Raw genomic sequence first — 21,092 nt, 5'->3', positions numbered from 1 at the left:
TGTTGCTTTTTGTGTTTTAATAGGACAGTAGGGCTGTTCATTGAGTAGCACAATGCATTTAATAGTTTTACCTGCAGGAAACTGGGATGGAAAAAATACACGGTGATTATAGACCAAGTAATCAATTAATAATCATGAGAAATCATTAAAATCATCTGCAGATTAATCGAGAAAAAAATGTTGGTTATGGGCCTAATTAAATCTGCATCCTAATTACACTAACACTGTCAACTAGTGGTTATGCTTATGATGTAGACTTCACCATTGAGTGCTTATTTTTTAGACCATAATCCCTCCTCTACAGTTATTTTTTATCTGGAGTATCAGAAAGTTTTTGGACACTGTCAGAAGTGCAGCATTTGTTTATCAGTTATTGATGATCAGAAATCACGGCAACATAGAATCTGGCCATTTAGTATAGATGTACCTACAAACAAAATGACCTTGCACTGAACACAGGCCTGTGTTATGCATGTGTACGTTATGTACGGATACCAAATCACGTGACCTAAATACGTAGCAGGTGGCGGGAATTGATGGGACTTGGAAAAACCCCTACAATTTAATCAATTGTTCCTTGTATCATTTCCGACGGATAAGTCCCAATAAGTCTGCAACGGTGGATTTGTAGTAGGATCGCAATCATGTGATCGTCACCAAGCAGCTGACTTAGTGTTCACTTGTTGTCATAGTTACAGTGATGTGCTGCTGTCTCACAATGATACAGAAATCTCTAACAAATCCATGGATTCAGACTATAAGCCGAATCACAGCCAAATTCTAATCACATGGTCCTTGTGTCACTTCTGACCTTCCCTGAAAATTTCATTCAAATCTGTTAGATCGTTTTTGAGTAATGTTACTAACAGACAGACAAACAGACAAACCAACTCCAATTGTCACATAACTCTGCCGCGTTCCTTGACAGAGTAATAAAGAGAGATTGACCTGGTGCTCATGGGCTTAATCAACACTATGTGAACTCATTTGCTAAGGACTTGAATGTAACAGGCACTGACTAGTATGTAAAAGTTTGACTGTCAAACTTTAACTGTACAGTGAACAACAGTATATACTTTAGACACTACTGCGGACAAGAGAACAGTCACACTTGTGTCTATATATTAGACTCAGTTTATATATTTGACTGTTTTTTCAAAATATGGGATAAAATTACATAAATAAAATGTTGTATTTCTGCATCAACAATATATTCCTGGAAGTCTGAAGAAGTTTTTGTAACCACATTTTCACAGATTACTATGCTTGGAAATACAGTCCTATGACATAATAAATGAATAGTTAAAGATGGGCCATAACATCTGAATATGACAATAATCAGAAAAGGTTTCAGAGATTCTAGAGGGGATTGCTCACAACCACGCTCGAAATGTTCACGAATTTGGTATTTCCAAACTCCAGGGTAAGTAGTTAAAAAAAATCACTTAGTTTGTAAAATGTGACAGATGCAACAGTTCTGTTCCACCTTTAAAAAATGATGAAAAAATAAATACAGTACACTAGCTAGCACACAGGGAGTGAACAGTGGTAAAGCCTAGTTTTGGTGCTCTTTCCTCAGTAAAGCAAATGCTTTGAGAATTGAAGTTAGGTGTTTTGGTTAAAGCAAGTCAGTAAATACACCTACAATTTGTTAAGCTAATTAAGATGACACAGAGATCCATTAGGGATTTAATGAATTACACTGATTGTAGTTAATAAACCAAAGATGTCCGCAAAAAGAAAATATTATCCTTCTTTAATGAGGTTGGCAGTCTGTGAGACATTCAGCAGCATGATTAATCAATCCTCCTGTAGCTTTATCAAATTCAGTTTGTGTCTCTTTTGGCCTGTTAGTGTATTTGTCCGCATAAGGTCAACCATTATGATATTATTTATGATTTTAAAAAGAAACAAGCATTTTTTTTCAGCGACATATCTGCAACCTGAACAGGAAATGATATTGCAGAACAATTTACTCCGGTCTTGTCCAATCACAGACCAGCGCCCCAAATTCCCGGGTGTCACCAACCTATTATTGCAAGCCTGCAAAGCATCTATAGCCATCGTCCACCCACCCACACACGAACACACACCCCCACACACACCATTTTTCACATATTTCATCTCATGTCAGATGTGAACATTTGCTCTGCATTAGGCTCTCTGTGGATTTGCCTTGGACCAGAATAATGGAAATACAAAGAATATAATGGAAATGTGAAATTACATACGAAATACGTCCCTCTCTCCGTACGCTGCACACACACACGCACACACGCACGCACACACACACACACACACACACACACACACACACACACACACACACACACACACACACACACACACACACACAATATTGATGAGAAAAGCAACTGGAATAATGGAAAAGCAAAAATGTATACACAACACATACCTCTTTCTCCCTCCTTCACTCTGCCTCTGCCTGTATTTTTCACTCTTTGTCACACACACACACACGCACACAGAGGTGCGTATAAATGTTAAATCCATAGCTAACCAGGCCAGTCTAATAGACTCTTATTCCTCTGACGCTTTATCAGCTCAATCACACAAACATTCAGTCCCAAAATAATGGCCTTTCTGTTGCTGCTTCTTTCTGTGTGTGTGTGTGTGTGTGTGTGTGTGTGTGTGTCTGTGTGTGTATGTATGTGTGTGTGTGTTTCTATCTTGGAGCTGTGTTGCACAGAGAGTGTGCACTGCATACAGATTTGTCAGTAAAGCCAGAAATGGCGATTGTTGGGTTAGGAAGTCTGAGACTTTCATTCGTTCATTTATCCACCTGTCAGTCAACCTGGCTGTACATATTTGATTTTAATTAAAAGTTACAAATGAGGAAAAGCTATAGCCTAGCAGGTACTGACGAGGCACACACCAGTTTTAGCTGCTGAAGTCTAGTCACTTTCATAGTGTCCGATAAGAGGCATTTCAGTTAAAGTGGCAATTTGCAAGGGAACTACAGTACTTTTTGTTAACATTTCCGTGGTCATTCAGCTGTTTGTTCACTGCATCTGTCAGATATTACTTGTTAGTCAAACAGTGTCAGGCATTCACACAGTACTACTACTAATGCAGGGAACTACTCATTTTAAACCATATTTCAAACAAATCTTATAGACAGATTAGCCAAAGGTTTGAGGTGGTTAACTGAAGCGTATTTACTCACTGCTGGCAGCCTTGGAGGAGATGGGGGTCTTACAGACATTAGCCATATAAACAGTAATTTTGTCATGGTGATTTGACATTAAGAGGTACATTCAAACCTCAGAGGGACTTTGGAGATGTACATTTAGTTTCAAATTGTGCCCAAATCCCAAAAACTCAAAGGAAGCCTGGTGAAAAATTCTGAAACCCCTCCTCTAAGACTTAATCTAGCCTGACTCTAAAGCACAATCACTATACAAAACACAGGAACAGTCTAAGACACTCACGAGATACTTGTGACTTGGACCACACAACTAGCTGAGGCCATGATAACACAGAGTAGAGGATGGTGACCCTTACAGGTCAAAGGCCATGAATGTGAAAGGTTAGAAGTTATTAAAGGTCATGACAAAATCATTACAGCTGGACACAGAAAGAAACAACAGATGCATCAACAGACATTCAAAGGATTGCTCCAATAAAGACTTTCTGTTTCTTACACACTCACAGACATCCTGGAAAGCATATTGGGACCATGTGTTTAACAAGGATGCTGTGGGTGAGGTAATTGGTAATTTCTAGCAGCCACTAAAACCAAGCTATACATGACTTCAGAGAAGCCCCAGTCTAACAAGAAGCCTTAGCTCAAACATTATTTCTCCGCAGTGGCCCACAGCAAACATGCCAACAAAAGTAAAAATCAGCTTTTGAAACACGATCTACAAAGCATTGTGATGTTGGTGGGAGTCTGCTACAGCGGGTTTACTGTTAAGATTAAGTGAGTCTCCTAAATTATTCAAAGGAAAAATATGCCCTATAGAAATGTGCCTTGAAATAATCAACTCAGTTTTATTATCTTGGCTCAATTATTCGAAGAAATAAAACTTAAAGTTGTTTGAAATGAATGCTATTTCTAATCAAGTTTCTATCTAGATCAAAAATAAAAAGGTTAGCAACTCTAAATGTCACAAAGTTTTATATTTCTTGTTAAAAAAAAAACACACACACACACACATTACAAAGCCACAAGAAAGCAAAAGAATCAAACTGTGTACAAAAAGCTTACCAAACGAACATGTGTCGACAACGTGGTGCACAACACGAGAAGTCACAGCAGGCAGCTCTGAGTTGTCTTAAAGTGACTGATGTTTTAAAGAATTAAATTTCAGGTTGTTTATGGGACAAGCGTGGCTTGGAATTGAAGCCAATGCAGGAGTCCTAAACCACCAAACAACAAGGTGTAGGTGTGTTTTGCTCCTGTCATATTTTTACTCAGTCTGGGCTCATTTTTCACTGCAAAACAAAGTCACAGACATCAATGGAAACAGTATAACAATTGCTGGAAGTAGAGAGAAATCAAAAATGACTTTTGCGCAGCATAACAAACATATAGTGCTATAGATAATAATAAAATAAATAAATAAAATAGATAGAAAAACTTTAAAAAGTCAAACAATGGAAAGAAAAAATGTGACAATATACTATAGATATTTGACTCCTTACATTTTCATACTTTTCTGCGCTCTGCTCTGTGTAAACACCCTGCAATTCGGCCGAGAAGTCCCTGAATTTTTTTCATCTGACTGTTAATCAGAGCTGAGTCTTTTATGCAATTCTGGTTTCCTAAAACAGTGCAGAACATTTTTTTTAACAAAATCTGGTTAGTGTCAATGGTTTATTTTTGGCAAATATTTTAAATGAGATACGTATGTCAAAGTGATTTTGATGAAATGCTATGATTTCTCTCGTTTTTACTAGGCTCAACTGTCAACTTCTATCCTGAAATATCAAGTCAATAAATTTTGCCATTATGATGTCATCAGCTTAATTCACTTATTTTGATCAGTGTGTTAGTAGCCGTTACTCAGCCAAGGAGGCGGAGCCTCGGTGGAGCTATGTGACAATCAGAGTTGGGGTTAGAAAAACACATTAACGGATTTGAAGGAAATTTTCAGGGAAAGTCAGAAATGACTCAAGAACAAAGTGATTTGATTTTGGTAGTAATGCGGCTTACATTCTGGATCCACGGATTTGTTAAAGATTTCTGTATCAATGCGAGAGAGCAGCACGGCATCACTGTAACTATGACAACAAGTGAACACTAAGTCAACTGCTTGGTGACGATTACATGATTGCGATCCTACTACAAATCCACCATTGCAGACTTATCGGGACTTATCCGTCGGAAATGATACAAGGAACAATTGATTAAATTGTAGGGGTGTTTCCGAGTCCCATCAATTCCCACCATCCCATACATATTTAGGTCACGCCATTCGGTATACGTACATAATATACACATGCATAACACACGCCTATGCACATGCAAGGTCATTTTGTTTGTGAGTACATCTATATTAAAAGCCACATTCTATGTTGCCATGATTTCTGCTCATCGATAACTAATAAACAAATGCTGCATTTCTAAAAAAAAATGCTGCATTTCTGACAATGCCATATGGGGGAATGAACGACCTTGGTGGAGTGCTGCGCTATCTGAGTGCTTTTCTAGTTTGAATTTTGTTGTTCACTAGGATGTCTTAATCAGTTTTTGCTCCACAATAATGTTGCTTTTGTCTTCAGTTAACTGATCTTCTTTAATGTACTTTAGATTCAGTTTTAGTGCTGAATTGAATGTACACAATGCATCTTGCCTGTCAACATACTAATCGTGCTATATAAGTTACCCATGTGCTCTATTTAGGTTTCAAGTGTCACTGTCCTTCACACCGCTTACCATATGTGGCAGGTACTGGTTCCAACCTGAAAAGATTGCGTCGATAACAAAGGTATGAAACTGTGCTCTGATGCAAACCAACAAGGGAAAACAATGCTTGCTATGCATATCATTTATATACAATCTGAGATTGCATGGATTTCACTGTGTACTGCACGACAAACTCAAAAAACCTGAATTTTATAGCTGCATTTTTAGTTTTCTTCCCTCAGGCTAGAAGTTTGACTTTACTCTTGACAACACTCTTGTTGATCTGCCAATTAGGGCTGAATTCATCCTTTTTGTTGCTGCTTTAATTTCTGTTTACTTTTCCTGCAAAAATGCACAGATGCTTTACATATTCAATCACAGTAAAATCTGAAATCTGAGCTTCCCAAAACTGCAGTTGTTGTTTTTAATGAAGCTGATATATATATATATATATATATATATATATATATATATATATATATATATATATACACACACACACGTGTGTGTGTGTGTGTGTGTGTGTGTGTGTGTGTACGTATACATATACTAGTTATAAAGGTAACAGCACAGAGGGGTTATGATGATATTCATGAGGATAACACGGACAACAGTAGCACTGACAATATTATTGTTTTCAACTGTCTGTTAACTTGTAACTCAGTCAATTTTGAAAACATTGACATTCTATACATACTGATGGAACTGGGAAAACTTTTCAGTGATGGTTGCAAAGCAGTGTCCACTAAAAATCAACATCCATACATCAGTTTAGAAACTACATAAAATTTACAGATATTTCCTATAACTTTAAGGCTTTCAACAGCTAGTGCAGCCTGGCTTTTTACAGACTTATGCATTACTGAGGTTTGGAGAAGGCATGATTATTTCAATATATACAATATATACAGTATACATCACAGTTTTCTGTATGAACACACGGGCACACGCAAAGACACACAAGTATGCAAATACTAAGGTTCACACAGCTTTTTCCTGGGGAAAAATTTGTATATTTAGGCAAGAGTTCCCTGGAAGTACAGGGATGTCAAATCGCAGTATTCAACCCAAGTCAGAGGCCATCAGTGTCAAAACTCAGGCAAAAACTTTGCATGTCTATTTTGATTGTATCAAGCAGTACGTAAATACAAATTTGTCTTGAATCTGAGTCCTCACTCCTGTGACTAGCACATTAGGATTATTTACTGTAAAACTACAGTATGATTGATGAACCTGGCGATAACCTCAATTAATCCACAGCAAATCATCATTTGATTAGAATAAATCATTTCAGTACAAGCCAGTGCTGTAGCGATATGACCTACATAAATTCTAATAAAACAGCTTAAAGGAAACCCCTGGACCAAAATCAACAAACTGAGCACTAGTTTTCAAAGTTTAACTCGAGGAAGAAGAAAAAAAATAACACAAACCAAATCCCACAAACTAAAAAATCCAAAACAAAGCTGGGGGGCGCCTGTCTTGCTTTATGGCTATCTTTGAACTGCCTGTGTCAGATGGATTTCTCCTGTAAAAGACAGCTTGCTCTCAGTGTGTTCTCTGTGGATAAACAGAGGTTTTGAACTCAAGTGATTTGAGTTGGAACAAAACAATAAGACCTCCAGAAACCTACATTGAAGGAGTAGCAAGACAAACAAAGTGAGGCCAGACAGTGAGCTCAGCTATGGCCGCAGAGGTTGTCAACGGTACTCCTACACAGGATGAAAGGGAGACAGAGGAGAGGAGGTGGGTGAGGAGATGAGAGGGAAAATGTATAAGGGGGCACAGAGGAGAGGGGCAACGATATGAAATAAAGAAGCAGCGAAGTGCAAAATGCTTCCAGAATTCAGAAGAACAACATCTCACCAGTGTATTTTTTTAAAACATACTAAACTAATATAATGTTTGCAAAAGGAGTGAAAGAGAGGAGAGTGAAGAAGAAGTGAAGCAACAAAAACAAGGACAGCGCACCAAAGAGGAGTAAACGATGAGAGGAAGAGCAGAGCAATCAGGGGAACAAGGAATGAAAGGAAAGAAGGAAAGAAAAAGCGGAGACACAAGAAAGAAATAGGCAAGCAAGAGGGAATGAAGGATTATGGGTAGTGGAGGAGGGGAAAAGTGTGTGTGTGCGTGCGTGTGTGCATGTGTATGTGTGTAGGGGGCTCATTATTGACACCATGTGTTACCACAGGAAGCTCCTTGGGAAAATATAAGCACCCAGAAAGATCAGAGAGCAAGGGAGAGATGGAAGAATGAAACAGGAAAATGAAGAAACAGAGGTCATTCCAAAGTCTTTGCAGCTGCAGGCATGTGTGTTTATGTGTATAAGGGACAGCAGCCTCTGTTTTTGCAGTGACACATCTGTATGTTAGGCGTGCAGTGTTTTAGCCACAAATTCACAGCAACAAATCCCATAGCAAACGTACATGGACCCGTCTGTCTGTCTGTCTGTGTAGCAAAACCAACCCTGTATATATGGCAGACATACGTGCATCAATACTTAAAATGCATCTGTTTGACTTGATGCTATACTGTGAGTACTAGACGTGTACAGCTTCTTCAGAAAGTCTAACCAAACACTTAAAACTAGAAAAGCATTCAGAGAGCACAGTACTTTGCCAAGGCTGCTCAGTTTTTGTATCATTTCCGACAGGTAAGTCCCGATATGTCTGCAGTGGTCGATTTGTAGTAGGATCACAATCATGTGATCGTCAACAGGCAGCTATTTGTAGTCATAGTTACAGTGACGCCGTGCCGCTATCAATGATACAGAAATCTTTTTTAAAAATTTGTGGATCCAGACTAAAAGCCACATCACTGCCAAAATCTAATCGCATGGTCCTTGTGTCATTTCTGACCTTCCCAGAAAATTTCATCCAAATCTGTTGATCTGTTTTTGAGTAATGTTGCAAACAGACAAACAGACAGACAGACAAACCAACGCCGATCATCACATAACTCCTCCATGTTCCTTGGCGGAGTAAGAAGGTAAATATTGACTTTTTGGTGAAGAAGAACAGATTTTCAAGACAGAAATTGATAGAATATAGAGAAGATTAGTCTGCTAGGATAAAGAAGATGGCTGTTGTAGAACTTACAAGATTATTTCTATTTTGTTAATTAATCATTTAAGTAAGAGGAAAAAAGCATTACAGTTTATTTATGTCCAACCTCTTAAACATGAGGATTTTCCCAGTGGGCTTTGGAACATTTTTTATTTTTTATACTGTCTATGGATATTTTATCGACCAAACAATTAATAGATTAATCAAGAAAACAATCAATCAGATTAAACTAATAGTTATAGCTAGCTTTAAGCGTTATTATGTAACAATTAGAAATGTATTGTGTGTTTTTAACAAGGTGAGTCTTACTGACTTGAATGCTTGGTTAATATGGGTTTTCCAGTAAAACTCCAAAGAAGTAGCCAATATACCAATTATGCTACCTGGTAGGTTAAAAGTGAAATACTACTTGTGAGCAATTCCCCCACACAGGAGCAGCAGATGTGTCAGAAAATCTTAGAGGAATGAAACCATCAAACTCTATTGGGCTGGTGCTTCACAGTGAAGAGAAGTAATTTTGGCTGTTATTTTGGGAAGGTCACATTAAAATGTTGAAGCTGGACAACAGTCACATGACTTCCCAAAATGCTCATTTTTATTTTGAAGCCTCTCAATGTGGGAAGCAGATGCTATTGACACACACTTGTATAAATTTCCATTATTTTCCATGTATTCTGTGTTGCACACACATTGGGTTATTTCTGTGTTGTATTCCATTGCTGGGAGCTGCACACCAGCCTAAAGTTTGTCTTCCAATCTATTTTGGAATTTTTATTCTGTTCCCTACAAATACATATTGTAGTGTAGTTTATTTTTCAGGCATAGTTAACAGTCAGGGTGCTGCAGCTGGTGCAAACACACATGTACACCCTGTATGAACTCGCATGCACACACACTTACCCATGCATCAACTCATGCCCTGTTTCTTTCTGTGTCTAAGCCCACTGTAGAATGGAGCTGCAGAGCAGCTATTGTGTCCCTGGTAGAATTAACTATTGATTTTCTCCTCAGCATTATCAATGCTGTTCTGACAACAAAACAGTGAGGACACACACACACATTGGCATACACACACATGTACAGACCTAGAATTTGTTCAGTGGAAGATGTGCTTTGTAGGAAGCAACACAGCCCCACAGGGAAGAGTACAAGTCAAATATTAACATGCTACTGTAATAAGCATACACTGACAAATTCACAAACAATGATACATGCAAATTTGCAAAACAAACTCAACCAAATATTTTGTGAGCTGTATCACACATGCAATAGTGCAAACAAGGTCTTGTGAAACAATAGACTGTTTATGCATCACAAGTTCATGCATTACTTCTGCAATCAGAAGAATGAAGCATTTGGGAGCATTGAAAGAGCTACATGAAATGATGTGTTACTCATTATTATAATTACTACAACTCCATAACCACATCACTATGTTGTTCAAGTTTCACTTTGGAGAACGGCAAAAAAAATCTCTTTGTTTCAGGGAATGCCATTAATTGTCCCACTCCCCCAACGACTTTATACACATTTTCATCATTATCAGCTTCTACAGAAAGCTTCACTTGTATTTGTTCTTGGAAAAACAACATCCCTTTTCTTTATCTCTTTTGTGATAGCAAGCAATCCGGCAGATTTCCGACCAACACTAAACAAATTATTGTTAAACATAACAGAGAAGTCTTCAGATTGGTTTGAAATTGATTAATTGTTGAGCCCTGAATATACCTGCCAAAGACTGTTTTTCAGGTGTAGATTGGTGTGGTACTACAGCCAAAAGGCAGTCACATCAAACACCACTCCTCTTCTACACTTAATTTCTTCTTAATTCTTCTTGGTATTATTTTGAAAGCATCCACACTTTACTTTAAATGAATAACCCTTCTGCACGCACACTACTTAGTACACAACACACCAAGATCAACTTCCACTGTCTTCCTTACTGACAGAAACTTCCAACTTAGTACATGGCTAATTTTAGCACCCAGGGGAGTCCTCTGAAGTACACAAACATATAAACACCTGTTGGTGGTCATGTGACCTGTGTCTTTGCCACAATGTCACTGATTAATTACTGGCTGCTTTGAAGCCAAAGACAACTTTACAAATATGGTACAGTGACTGTGAAGCTGTCCTTGGTCAATAAGCTACAAGCATACAGACATACGCATACATGTGCTGTAAGTTTAATCTTGAGAACAGAACATTTCATTCATTTCTAGTAGTTAAAAATTGAATGTTAACTTTTATGATTTAGTTCAAGGTGTTTTTGAGCAAAAATGTCACCATAAAGAAAAACTGCACTACAGTTCCCTTTATCATGACTTTCTGTCAATGCCATAGACAGCATTGGCTAGAGAAGACAAAAGAGAGAATTTAGAGAATTGTACATGTAAATTCTAATTGTAGAGTCAGACATACAACTCAATGCGTTCGTCCATACAAGGTAGAGCACAGCTACAGCTCACACTGATTTAGCTTCTGTACAAAGCGGCTTATATTTTATTCCATACATACACACATCAGGATCAATTTAGAGTTCAAGGACATTTTGACAAGTGGACAGAAGACTGGGGATTAATTCAGTTCAATTACTGGAAAAAATATGATAATTTGCAGCTTGTCAAATGTGAGTAGTTGTTTTTTTCTGTCTTATATAACACTGGGAATTGAAAAATTGGAATGTACATTTCTATTTGCAAGCATTTAATGCAAAAATAATAATATTAGCTGAGGTGTCAATGCTTGGCAACGCAGTCATTTTTTAAAAATGTCTGGCTGTGATGTCTTTTGACTACCAGGAAAATATACTAATAGCTGTACATGTGAAAACGAAGATAAGCTAAGTGTACCAACAATATTGTGTGAACAACAGTCTAGGAGTAGGTGATGAGTCTGTAATGCTTGTTTTTATTCAAATAACACACAAATACACCACTTATGTATTCACAATCTGCATTCATTTGCATGTTTCAACAACGTCTATATAATTCTGCCACATAACCTCTTATTACAACACAAACACAAAGGCACTAAACCCTCCTTTATCTTTCATATCTTCCTGATTTCTTTCCTTTTTTCGTCCTTGACATTATTTTTCCATCCTTCCTTCCTTCCCCTCTTTTTTTCTAGGACACATTTATTATATTCACAGAATTTGGGTACCAGGCTGAGAAAAAGTTGAGAGCTTTCCCTCTGGTGTACACCATCAAATCTATCCAGCTAAGCTCGACTGCTCACATATTAACATAAAAAAGTCAGATCAACATATTTCAGAAACATTATGACACTGAGATGAATTCACCTCATAAAAATGTTGATTTCTCTGATGGGCAGAAAACCCACTCTGGATTCACACTGCATCCACTGCAATACCTCGGGTGAGTTCACATCACATTCAGCATAGTTTGGTTTAATCCACATTACCATAAACTTATCAACACACGTAGTTGCTCTGAAGAGACCTTTTATCTACAAATTAACTCATTTTTGACTTTTTTGCATAGATCCTGCCAAGGAGAAAATACTTTATAGGATCCGTCAGCACCTCTAATTACACTAAAATACCATAAACATCAATTGGGAAATCAATCCATTTTCTCAACCTTCCGGATATGTTTGCTTTTTTGAAGACAGAGTGTGAGGTTTCTGCAGGACAGCAGTATTATAAATAAGTCACAAGGATTTGCTAAATAAAAATGTTGATTTCTCAGTTGGTTTATAAGCCTTGTCTGAATTCATTCCACAGTGGTGTCTCCAGTGGCTTTAGTTCACATCTATTCATGCAAATCAGGCGGGTAACATTCGCATTAATACACACATAACTCCAACAAGTCAACTTTTCTGCCAGCTTCTCAGAACTTTTCAACTCTCCCCAGTGACAGCCACATATTGTTGACATTTTACTATCTTTCATCAATACAGTTGTTTGGCATGGGTCTAGAGTTTTGTGCATCATACCATCTCTCGTCTGGTAGAAAGTCAGAGTTCAAAACCTATATTGCAAGAAGAATCATGTTGGTTTATAAGAGACAATATAAAAACTATTTTTTACAGGAGCTAGATAATTTAGAATGTTCAAGGTATTGCGGCAATATTCTGTTTGCTGCAGAATAAATTGGACTTTTCTGGCCTTGTTATGATACAGTGGAATTAGTATTTGACTTAACGTTCATTGAGTAATACTGGCAAATAACCTACACTACCAGTCAAAAGTTTGGACACACCTTCTCATTCAATGGTTTTATTTAATTATTATTGAAGACATCAAAATTATAATATATATATGGAATTATGTTGTAAACAAAAAAGTGTTAATCTTCAGTATTAATCTGCAATGGAGAAAATAATACAAATAAAAGCTATTGAATGAAAAGGTGTGTCCAAACTTTTAACTAGTAGTGCATATGAAAACTCAATTGAGAACTTCGATAATTATTTTCATTGTCAATTATTCTACTGATCACTTTCAGCATATAAATCAGTCTATAAAATGTTGGAAAAACAATGTTTTCTAGAAGCCCAATATGAAGTTTTTAAATGTCTTGTTTTCTCAAACTGTCTAACAAGCAAGATAAAGTAAATCAATGTATAGGTTTGGAAAAAATGCCTAAAACACTGAAAAGTCAGTGCTGAAGAAGCAGAATCAAAGTAACAGAAAAGCACATATATTAATAAATAATAATTGGTGCACAGAAATGAAGCACATTGCTTACTTCTAACTGAGCCTTGTCAACTTCTCTGACTGTGACTGAAGGAAATAGGTCATCTGATCTTTCTATTAAATTATTAAAACTGTTCAACTGATCGATAAATCAGCTATTTGTATTAGTAAGTACAAAATCAGATAATTTACGAAAACTTTCACCATCATCACATTACAAAAACAAGAAAAGCACTCAGAGAGCACAGTACTCCGCCAAGGCTGTTCATTCCCCCAAATGGCAATGTCAGAAATGCAGCTTAAAAAAAAATCATGCAATTGTTTATTAATTGTTGATGATCAGAAATCATGGCAACATAGAATGTGGCCATTTAATATAGATGTACCCACAAACAAAACGACCTTGCCCTGAGCACAGGTGTGTTATTAGTTTGTTTTTGAGTAATGTTGCTAACAGACAGGCAGACAGACAGACAAAACAACGGCAATCATCACATAACTCCGCTACATTCCTTGGCGGAGAAAAAAAGAAATATCTTGTTTGACAAAAATGTTCCCTCAAGCCAGCAAAAAACCTTTTTTTTACTGAAGGAACATTTTCAAAAACTTTTCAGTTCACACTGTTTGTGTATACTGTCAGTCCCTGACTTCAACCTCATCCTCTGTCTTACATCCTCTGAACCTTTCGTCTACCTGTTTCATCCATCTTTTCTCTATCAGATGTCCCATCCAATGCCTCATAAGTCTTGAATGCACCCTCTTCTCTTTCTCTCTCTCTCTTTCAGCCCTCCTCCTCTTCTCTTTCTGATTATCTCCTGGTGTCTATCTGAGCTCCGTCACTGATAGAGAGCATGTCTGGTTGACACGCCTGGTAATGAGGCTCCGAACGTAGATGGCCTCTCCCAACCTTGCCTACTCTCTCTCTCTCTCTCTCTCTCTCTCACAGTATGCGATTCGCATCCTGACAGCAGTCACCCTCCTCTCCTCTGCAGGAGGTCCAGAGCTCTCCTGGGTTAGTTGGAGATGTTTTCAAAGGAATCAATAGAAAGGGGCATGATGAGTAATAGATTTGTCTAATCTTTCAAGCGACAGTTACCAACACCAATCCACACTAGACACGCACATGCACACAAATACACAGCGATATGTTACTGACCATCTCCATTGGAAGCACTTGTTTAAATCCCCTGATTGCCAAATTCTACTGCATTCTGTGTTTAACTGGGGCAATTTGCCTAACTACACTAAGAGGCAGTACTTGCATGAATATTTTGACTCTAATTGTTAACCATGATGTATTGCTTTTGTCTCAGCTGTCAATCCGCATCTCTACTTATGGCTTTGTTGCTCATTTTTCATTGTTGACTATGTCACGGCCCTAACACATACACACAGCCCATAAATTAATCTTTCACAGCCCCACAAATACACCAAGTAGAGAAGAGCAATGTTTCTTCTCAATTGCATTTCACTATATGATTTGTTCGAAAGGTAGATTCATCTGAAATATTTAAAAAGTAACTAATTTTCACTTAAAACCTAGATACACCCATGCGGCTATTTGGAGTTTTTTTGTCAAATTTTCTGGGAGTATTGTAACTAACTATTATTTTTATTGTCAGATAATGCATATATTAGTTTCTCATTTAACCAGTTAGTTGTTTGGTCTATAAACAATGTTCAAAAATGTTCATCAGTGTTTCACAAGGTCTAAGATGACATCCTCAAATTGTCTGGTCCACAGTCCAAAGATATTAACTTTACTGTCACCATGGAGGAAAGAAATCAGAAAATGTTTATTTTTGCCAAGCTGAATTCAGAAAAAATTTTCCTTTTGTCAAAAATGTATCACACCAATTACTAGATGACACCTAATCGATGATTTGACTAATCGTTGCAGGTTACAGGTCAAACATTACCCAAAAATCAACTGTATATTTAAGTAAACAGCCATAAAATTTCACATTACTTTGCTTGGTGTAGAATTTTCTACCTATACAGGGATTTTTCTAAGCACTCTTGCTAATAGCAGTGTTAGCTAGTAATTGACTAGCTAACACTGCATCCCTTGTGATGTGGCATTATTACTCTGCCAAGGAATGCGGCGGAGTTATGTGACAATTGCCGTTGGTTTGTCTGTTTGTTTGTCTGTTCAATTTGGATGAAATTTTCAGGGAAGGTCAGAAATGACACAAGGACCAAGTGATTAGATTCTGGCAGTGATGCAGCTTATAGTCTGGATCCATGGATTTGTTAAAAATTTCTGTATCATTGCCAGATAGCGACACAGCATCACTGTAACTATGACTACAAGTGAACACTACGTCAACTGCCTACTTATGATCACATGATTGCGATTCTGCTACAATTCGACCGCTGTGGACCACAAATTTTATAAACATTTCAGCCATCAGAAATGATACAACAACTGAGCAGCCTTAGCGAAGTACTGCGCTTTCTAAGTGCTTATCTTGTTTGTAATTCAGTCATTTAATTATATTAAGTTATCGTTCTAGGAAGGGCATCTAGTCCAGGTCATTGGGGAATGCCTCCATGATTGTATTACCCTATGTGTTTACTGGAGCATATTCCTTGTGTACGTATCATATTATTATATGAAATATGTGTATTATATAGAAATAGAGTTTAGCCTCATTAGAAGACCAGTGACATCTGTGTTGTGTAAGTAGCCACATACAGTACAACTGTGCTGACATGTTCAAGTTCAAGCAAGATGTACGAGTCAAAAAATAACAAATGCATCTGTAATTGTCTGACCCCAGAAGTTTGTGCCTCTCTGATACAACAAATGTTACAAGCAAGAGACCTCGCAGAACAAGACTTGTGGAAAACATCATGTCCTCTTGTGTGTTGGTGGTTGTTTTACTTGTGACCCCAGACAACTGTTTCTTTGTGTTTGTTAGACTTTGGTTTTGAAGGACTTTTACATGAATTGCCGTTTACTGTCACCGCTGATGAAACAAAAGTACACAATGCTTTAACAGAGGCCGACTTGTCGACAACTTTGGGGCAGTGACAGATGTGGGAGAACATGTTGCTTCCTGTGTCCGTGCTGCTGGAGGTGCTGCTAGCTGCTCACACGTTAGCTGACTGAACGATACCGGAGCGGTCCGACTGCTCGCTGCGAGCGGCTCCGCAGCGCTGTGTATTGATGATACATCGATTATCTATCAGTCTTTCGTGACTTACCTCTCTGCTGGCCGTGGCAGCATTGCCATAGCAACGCGGTGATAAACACCAGTCGCTTCATGTCGTCCTGTCGGCTCTGATGTGCGCGCGGTGCCCTCTCCGCCGTGTCCTCGCGCGGCTCAGCTGAATGTCAGAGAAAAGTTTCACAGAAGTTCATCTTCCTCCTCCTCCTCATCCTCATCCTCCTCCCTGCCAGGGCAGAGGGGAGGAGAAACCTCTGACACCATGTGGAAGGAAGAACAGATAGATAGATAGATAGATAGATAGATAGATAGATAGATAGATAGATAGATAGATAGATAGATAGATAGATAGATAGATTCCAGAATAGGAAGACATTTTACATCCCACCCATCAAATTTCAAATAATGCATGTGCAAAATACTAAAACATGCAGTTGTGTAAAAGTACTTGTCCTGACACTGTCTCAAATTTTTTTCTATTTGTTAAACGAATAAGCAACCCCCTCCCAAAAAAATGTCATTTTTCTATTGTCCCACACCCCTGATGACCAAATTTAATCTTAAATAAAACAATTAAAATGAAATTTAAATCTCCTTTTTCCTCACAATTTTTTCTCATTGATTTTTCATATTTTCATAACATTGTCAGCCTTGATTGAATGTCTCACTCTACCTCGTATTATCAGGATAAGACAAATTCTTTTACTTTTTTCTTGACTTTTTTCCATCAGTAAGTTTGTCCTCTTGGTCAGCAGTAACAGTTAGCTAAATATCTAGCTTCTACTGCTGAGAAAAAGCTAACATTAGCATGGATTAGTAACCATGTTACTGTGATTAGAGTAGGGTTAGCAAACAACAAATAAAACATGGAATAAAAAGGGTACCATTGATGTGTAAGCTGAGCTAATCAAGCCTTTGATAGTTTATTACCTATTGTAGCTGAATATGTTGCAGAAAACTGTAAAACTTCAAAAATTTTGAAGCCCAAATGTCCTCCAATTCTGGAATGACTCACATAGCACTATACAATATAAAGACAGTATCTCAATAGAGTGCAGTAACCTGATATGTGCAATAACATGAACATTTTATTTTTTTTATTTTTGCTATATTGAATACTATAAATATTTATATTTCTTCTTTAAAATGAGAAAGTATCTATTTCTATCACTGTGGGTATTGTGTGCTGCTCTTTTTTGTACAGTTTTTTTCTGTCTTTGCTGCTGTAACACTGCTAATTTCCCCACAAAAGTATCCACAGAACAAAGAGAGCAAGAGAGGATTTTTGGCTGCAAGTTATGTCTTTTGCTGTCTGTGATGGTTTTAGACAAATATCGTTGATTCAGGTTTTTAAAAAATCTTCCCAAAAAGTGCTTTACACTAAAAGAAGTACATTGCAATCTTGTGCATGCCTGCCTGTTAATGTGGCGCCATGCAGTTCAGACTTGTGTTGTGGTTAAAGTGATAAGAAATGACATCACTAGGACCAAGTAAGATTGCTGTCGTGACTTTTAAGGAAAAGTTACCACAATGTACATTCAGACATGAAAATGACAGTTCAGATGCCATCAGATTATCACAAAGAAATGCATGCCTGGAGGGAGTTTATAGATAGATTTACACCCTATTCATTCCTTGCCCTATCAGTAATGCTGTTGCTCCATTATGCAGTTCGGAACAGAAATATTTGGACAGTTCACTCCAGACTGCATGTTTGTCTAATGACTTTTGAACCCCATAACTTCATTGTGCATTGTGGGTTAAAATTTCCTCTTTTAATAATGACACAAATCTATTCAACTTAAGCTGAGATTTGCCATGTACTATCTATTGTAATTCAAATTGAAATGTGCTCCATCACAGAAAAAAGGCTATGCCACTTTAAGGTTAAAACTATATGAGTGCAGACCAATTTCCTCACAGAATGAAGGACTTTCTTGAGAAAAAAAAAATGAATTGTGACTTCTTGAACAGAGTTTCTGATCGGTTCAATTTAGGCTAATCAAACTACTTTTCACTGTAGTTCACTGAGTTTATAATTCAACAGTCTACAGCTGCTAACAAATACAAACATACGAAATTACCTTTGTCGACAGGTGCTAAAGCACTGCATCCAAAAAGGGTCTTTAAACATGCATCAGTGCTGTGCAGAACTAGAGCAGTTCATCAGAAGGGAGGAAAAGTTCTGCTTCAGTCTACCCAGTTCCAGACACTACTGTTCTATGGCTCCTCCTGCTGCCCTGCATAACCAACCACACTCTGGGGCAAAACATGGAAAACATGGAAAAACGCAAAGCCACATATACTAAGGGCACAAAACAGGAAAACAGTGTGTGAATTCCATAACTTTTATGCATAATTTGTTATTAAGTATTAACTAATTAGAACTTTATTTGTACTGTACATTTTTACAGCAAGTACAACTTAGAATGTTTACATTAAAAAAAGTTTTTAAAAAAAGGATTTTAAAAAATTATATAACACATAAGACAATAACATACAATAAGTTTGGCACCAGTATATTACATGAAACTGCATAATATAAGTGCAAATCTAAAATAACATTTTATGGTTTTATCTGAATACTGAGATGCTCCGACCTCCTTTGTGCCATCTCCTGCCCATATTTATTCTATTTTATTGTTTTTATTTGATTTCATTGATCTCCCTGTATTGTACACTACCATTCAAAAGTTTTCTGGTCACTTAGAAATGTCCTTATTTTTGAAAGAAAGGCCATTTTTTCAATGAAGATAACATTAAATGAATCAGAAGTACAGTCTAGACTTTGTTAATGTGATAAATGACTATTCTAGCTGGAAACAGCTGATTTTTAATGGAATATCTACATAGTGGTACAGAGGCCCATTTCCAGCAATCATCTGCTTGCTCTAGATCTTAGGGATCTAGACCAAGCAGACCTAACCAACATTTTCTTCTTATTTTTTTTTTTCAATAGTCTGGAGCCAGTCCATTAAGAGGGTCAATATATAATTACAGGACTTTTTCCAACATAGTTGACAGGTATCATAGCTGACATTTGTGTTTTTGTCAGGCCTAAAATTAACATGGCTAATGATAACTAAACACCACATGGCATTTTAACAGAAACATTCTTCTAAATATTAGATATACAATTGAGTAAAATTGAAATTGAAAGGCATATATAAAGATATTGTAGTAAACCTGTTGACATGCGATAAATCCACACTTGACTCACATGCTACTTTATATTAAATAAATAGGAAAGACTTAGAGTCTTGACAGTCTTTTCTTCAGGAGGAAATGACATCATGTGGAGCAGGTCATGGGATTTGGAATTAACACACTTCCTTGAGAAGTGTTTTTGTAATGGGTAACTTAGCAGAAAATTATTTCTCGGACACAGATACAATTCATTATTTTCCATAAAAAATTTGATATATTTCCAAAAAAAGAAATATCTGTCATGATTATTTCAACTTAATAAAAAGAACACAATCAAAACAATTTTTGAATAAGCTATTTTTTTTATTATTTTTATTGTTTAGCTAATTAGAAGGTGGTTGTTATTACATTTGGACAGTTATTTAGTTGAAATTTTCGTGATATCCAGTCATTTTTTTATTAATAAGTGACTGTTTCCTTAATTAACAATTACGGAAACAGTCACTTATTAATAAAAAATGGCTGGATATCATTTTTAATACAATTGTCGGGAAGATGTATCCCACGGACTTCAAAAGTCCCTCAATTATATATTGACCCAAGAGATTTCAAAATTAAAACCAAAATTGTAAAATGATTTTCATATAATAAACTGGATAGAAATGAAGAGAGAAGTGAAGGCTGCAAGAAATAAAGTGTCTTCCTTAGGAAAGGTTGTCAGGGACATTGTTTCTGAGTTGGAAAAATGCATTTGTAGTGATGATTCATCTATCTAAGAAGCATGCTATAGCTTCAACAAAGCAGCTTCAAACTGAAATCACATCGATTGCTTTTAGAAGAAATACAGATGTACATGACAAGTTGAATATGACCTATAGTCTGTAATTATCAATTACTAGTAATTACTATTACATTTTTTTACTATTATATATATATATATATGATTCTTTATATGTTGCAGCATATAGATATGTATAATAACGGGATTGTATTCAGTAATAAAGGAAGTAAACTAGCTTAAGTTGTGCACTCCACTATGTTTCTGAGTGAACTTATTTACTATGTTGGCCATTAGAGCTGTTTACTCCTTCACCGCTGAAAGCACCAGCATATTATAATGTTACAGCTCACCAACTTGTCAGTCATTATACACACCTGTGCATGTGGGTATT

At 36.9% G+C, this 21,092-nt stretch overlaps 1 protein-coding gene across 7 annotated transcripts in view; it reads right to left on the bottom strand.

Annotated features, from left to right (window-relative positions):
* Positions 1-16,968, bottom strand: part of lama2 (laminin, alpha 2) — a 308,893-nt gene extending 291,925 nt beyond the window's left edge. For all 7 annotated transcript variants that reach the window (XM_055016148.1, XM_055016150.1, XM_055016149.1 and 4 more), the window contains exon 1: positions 16,811-16,968. In XM_055016148.1, the coding sequence (XP_054872123.1) occupies positions 16,811-16,871 (61 nt within the window). In that variant the 5' untranslated portion in view covers positions 16,872-16,968. The remainder of the gene's footprint in view (positions 1-16,810) is intronic.
* Positions 16,969-21,092: the final 4,124 nt, after the last annotated feature.

Source organism: Amphiprion ocellaris, chromosome 12 (assembly GCF_022539595.1).
Source record: "Amphiprion ocellaris isolate individual 3 ecotype Okinawa chromosome 12, ASM2253959v1, whole genome shotgun sequence".
Taxonomy (NCBI): domain Eukaryota; kingdom Metazoa; phylum Chordata; class Actinopteri; family Pomacentridae; genus Amphiprion; species Amphiprion ocellaris.
Note: the sequence above shows the minus strand (reverse complement) of the source record. Positions and strands in the feature narration are given on the sequence as shown.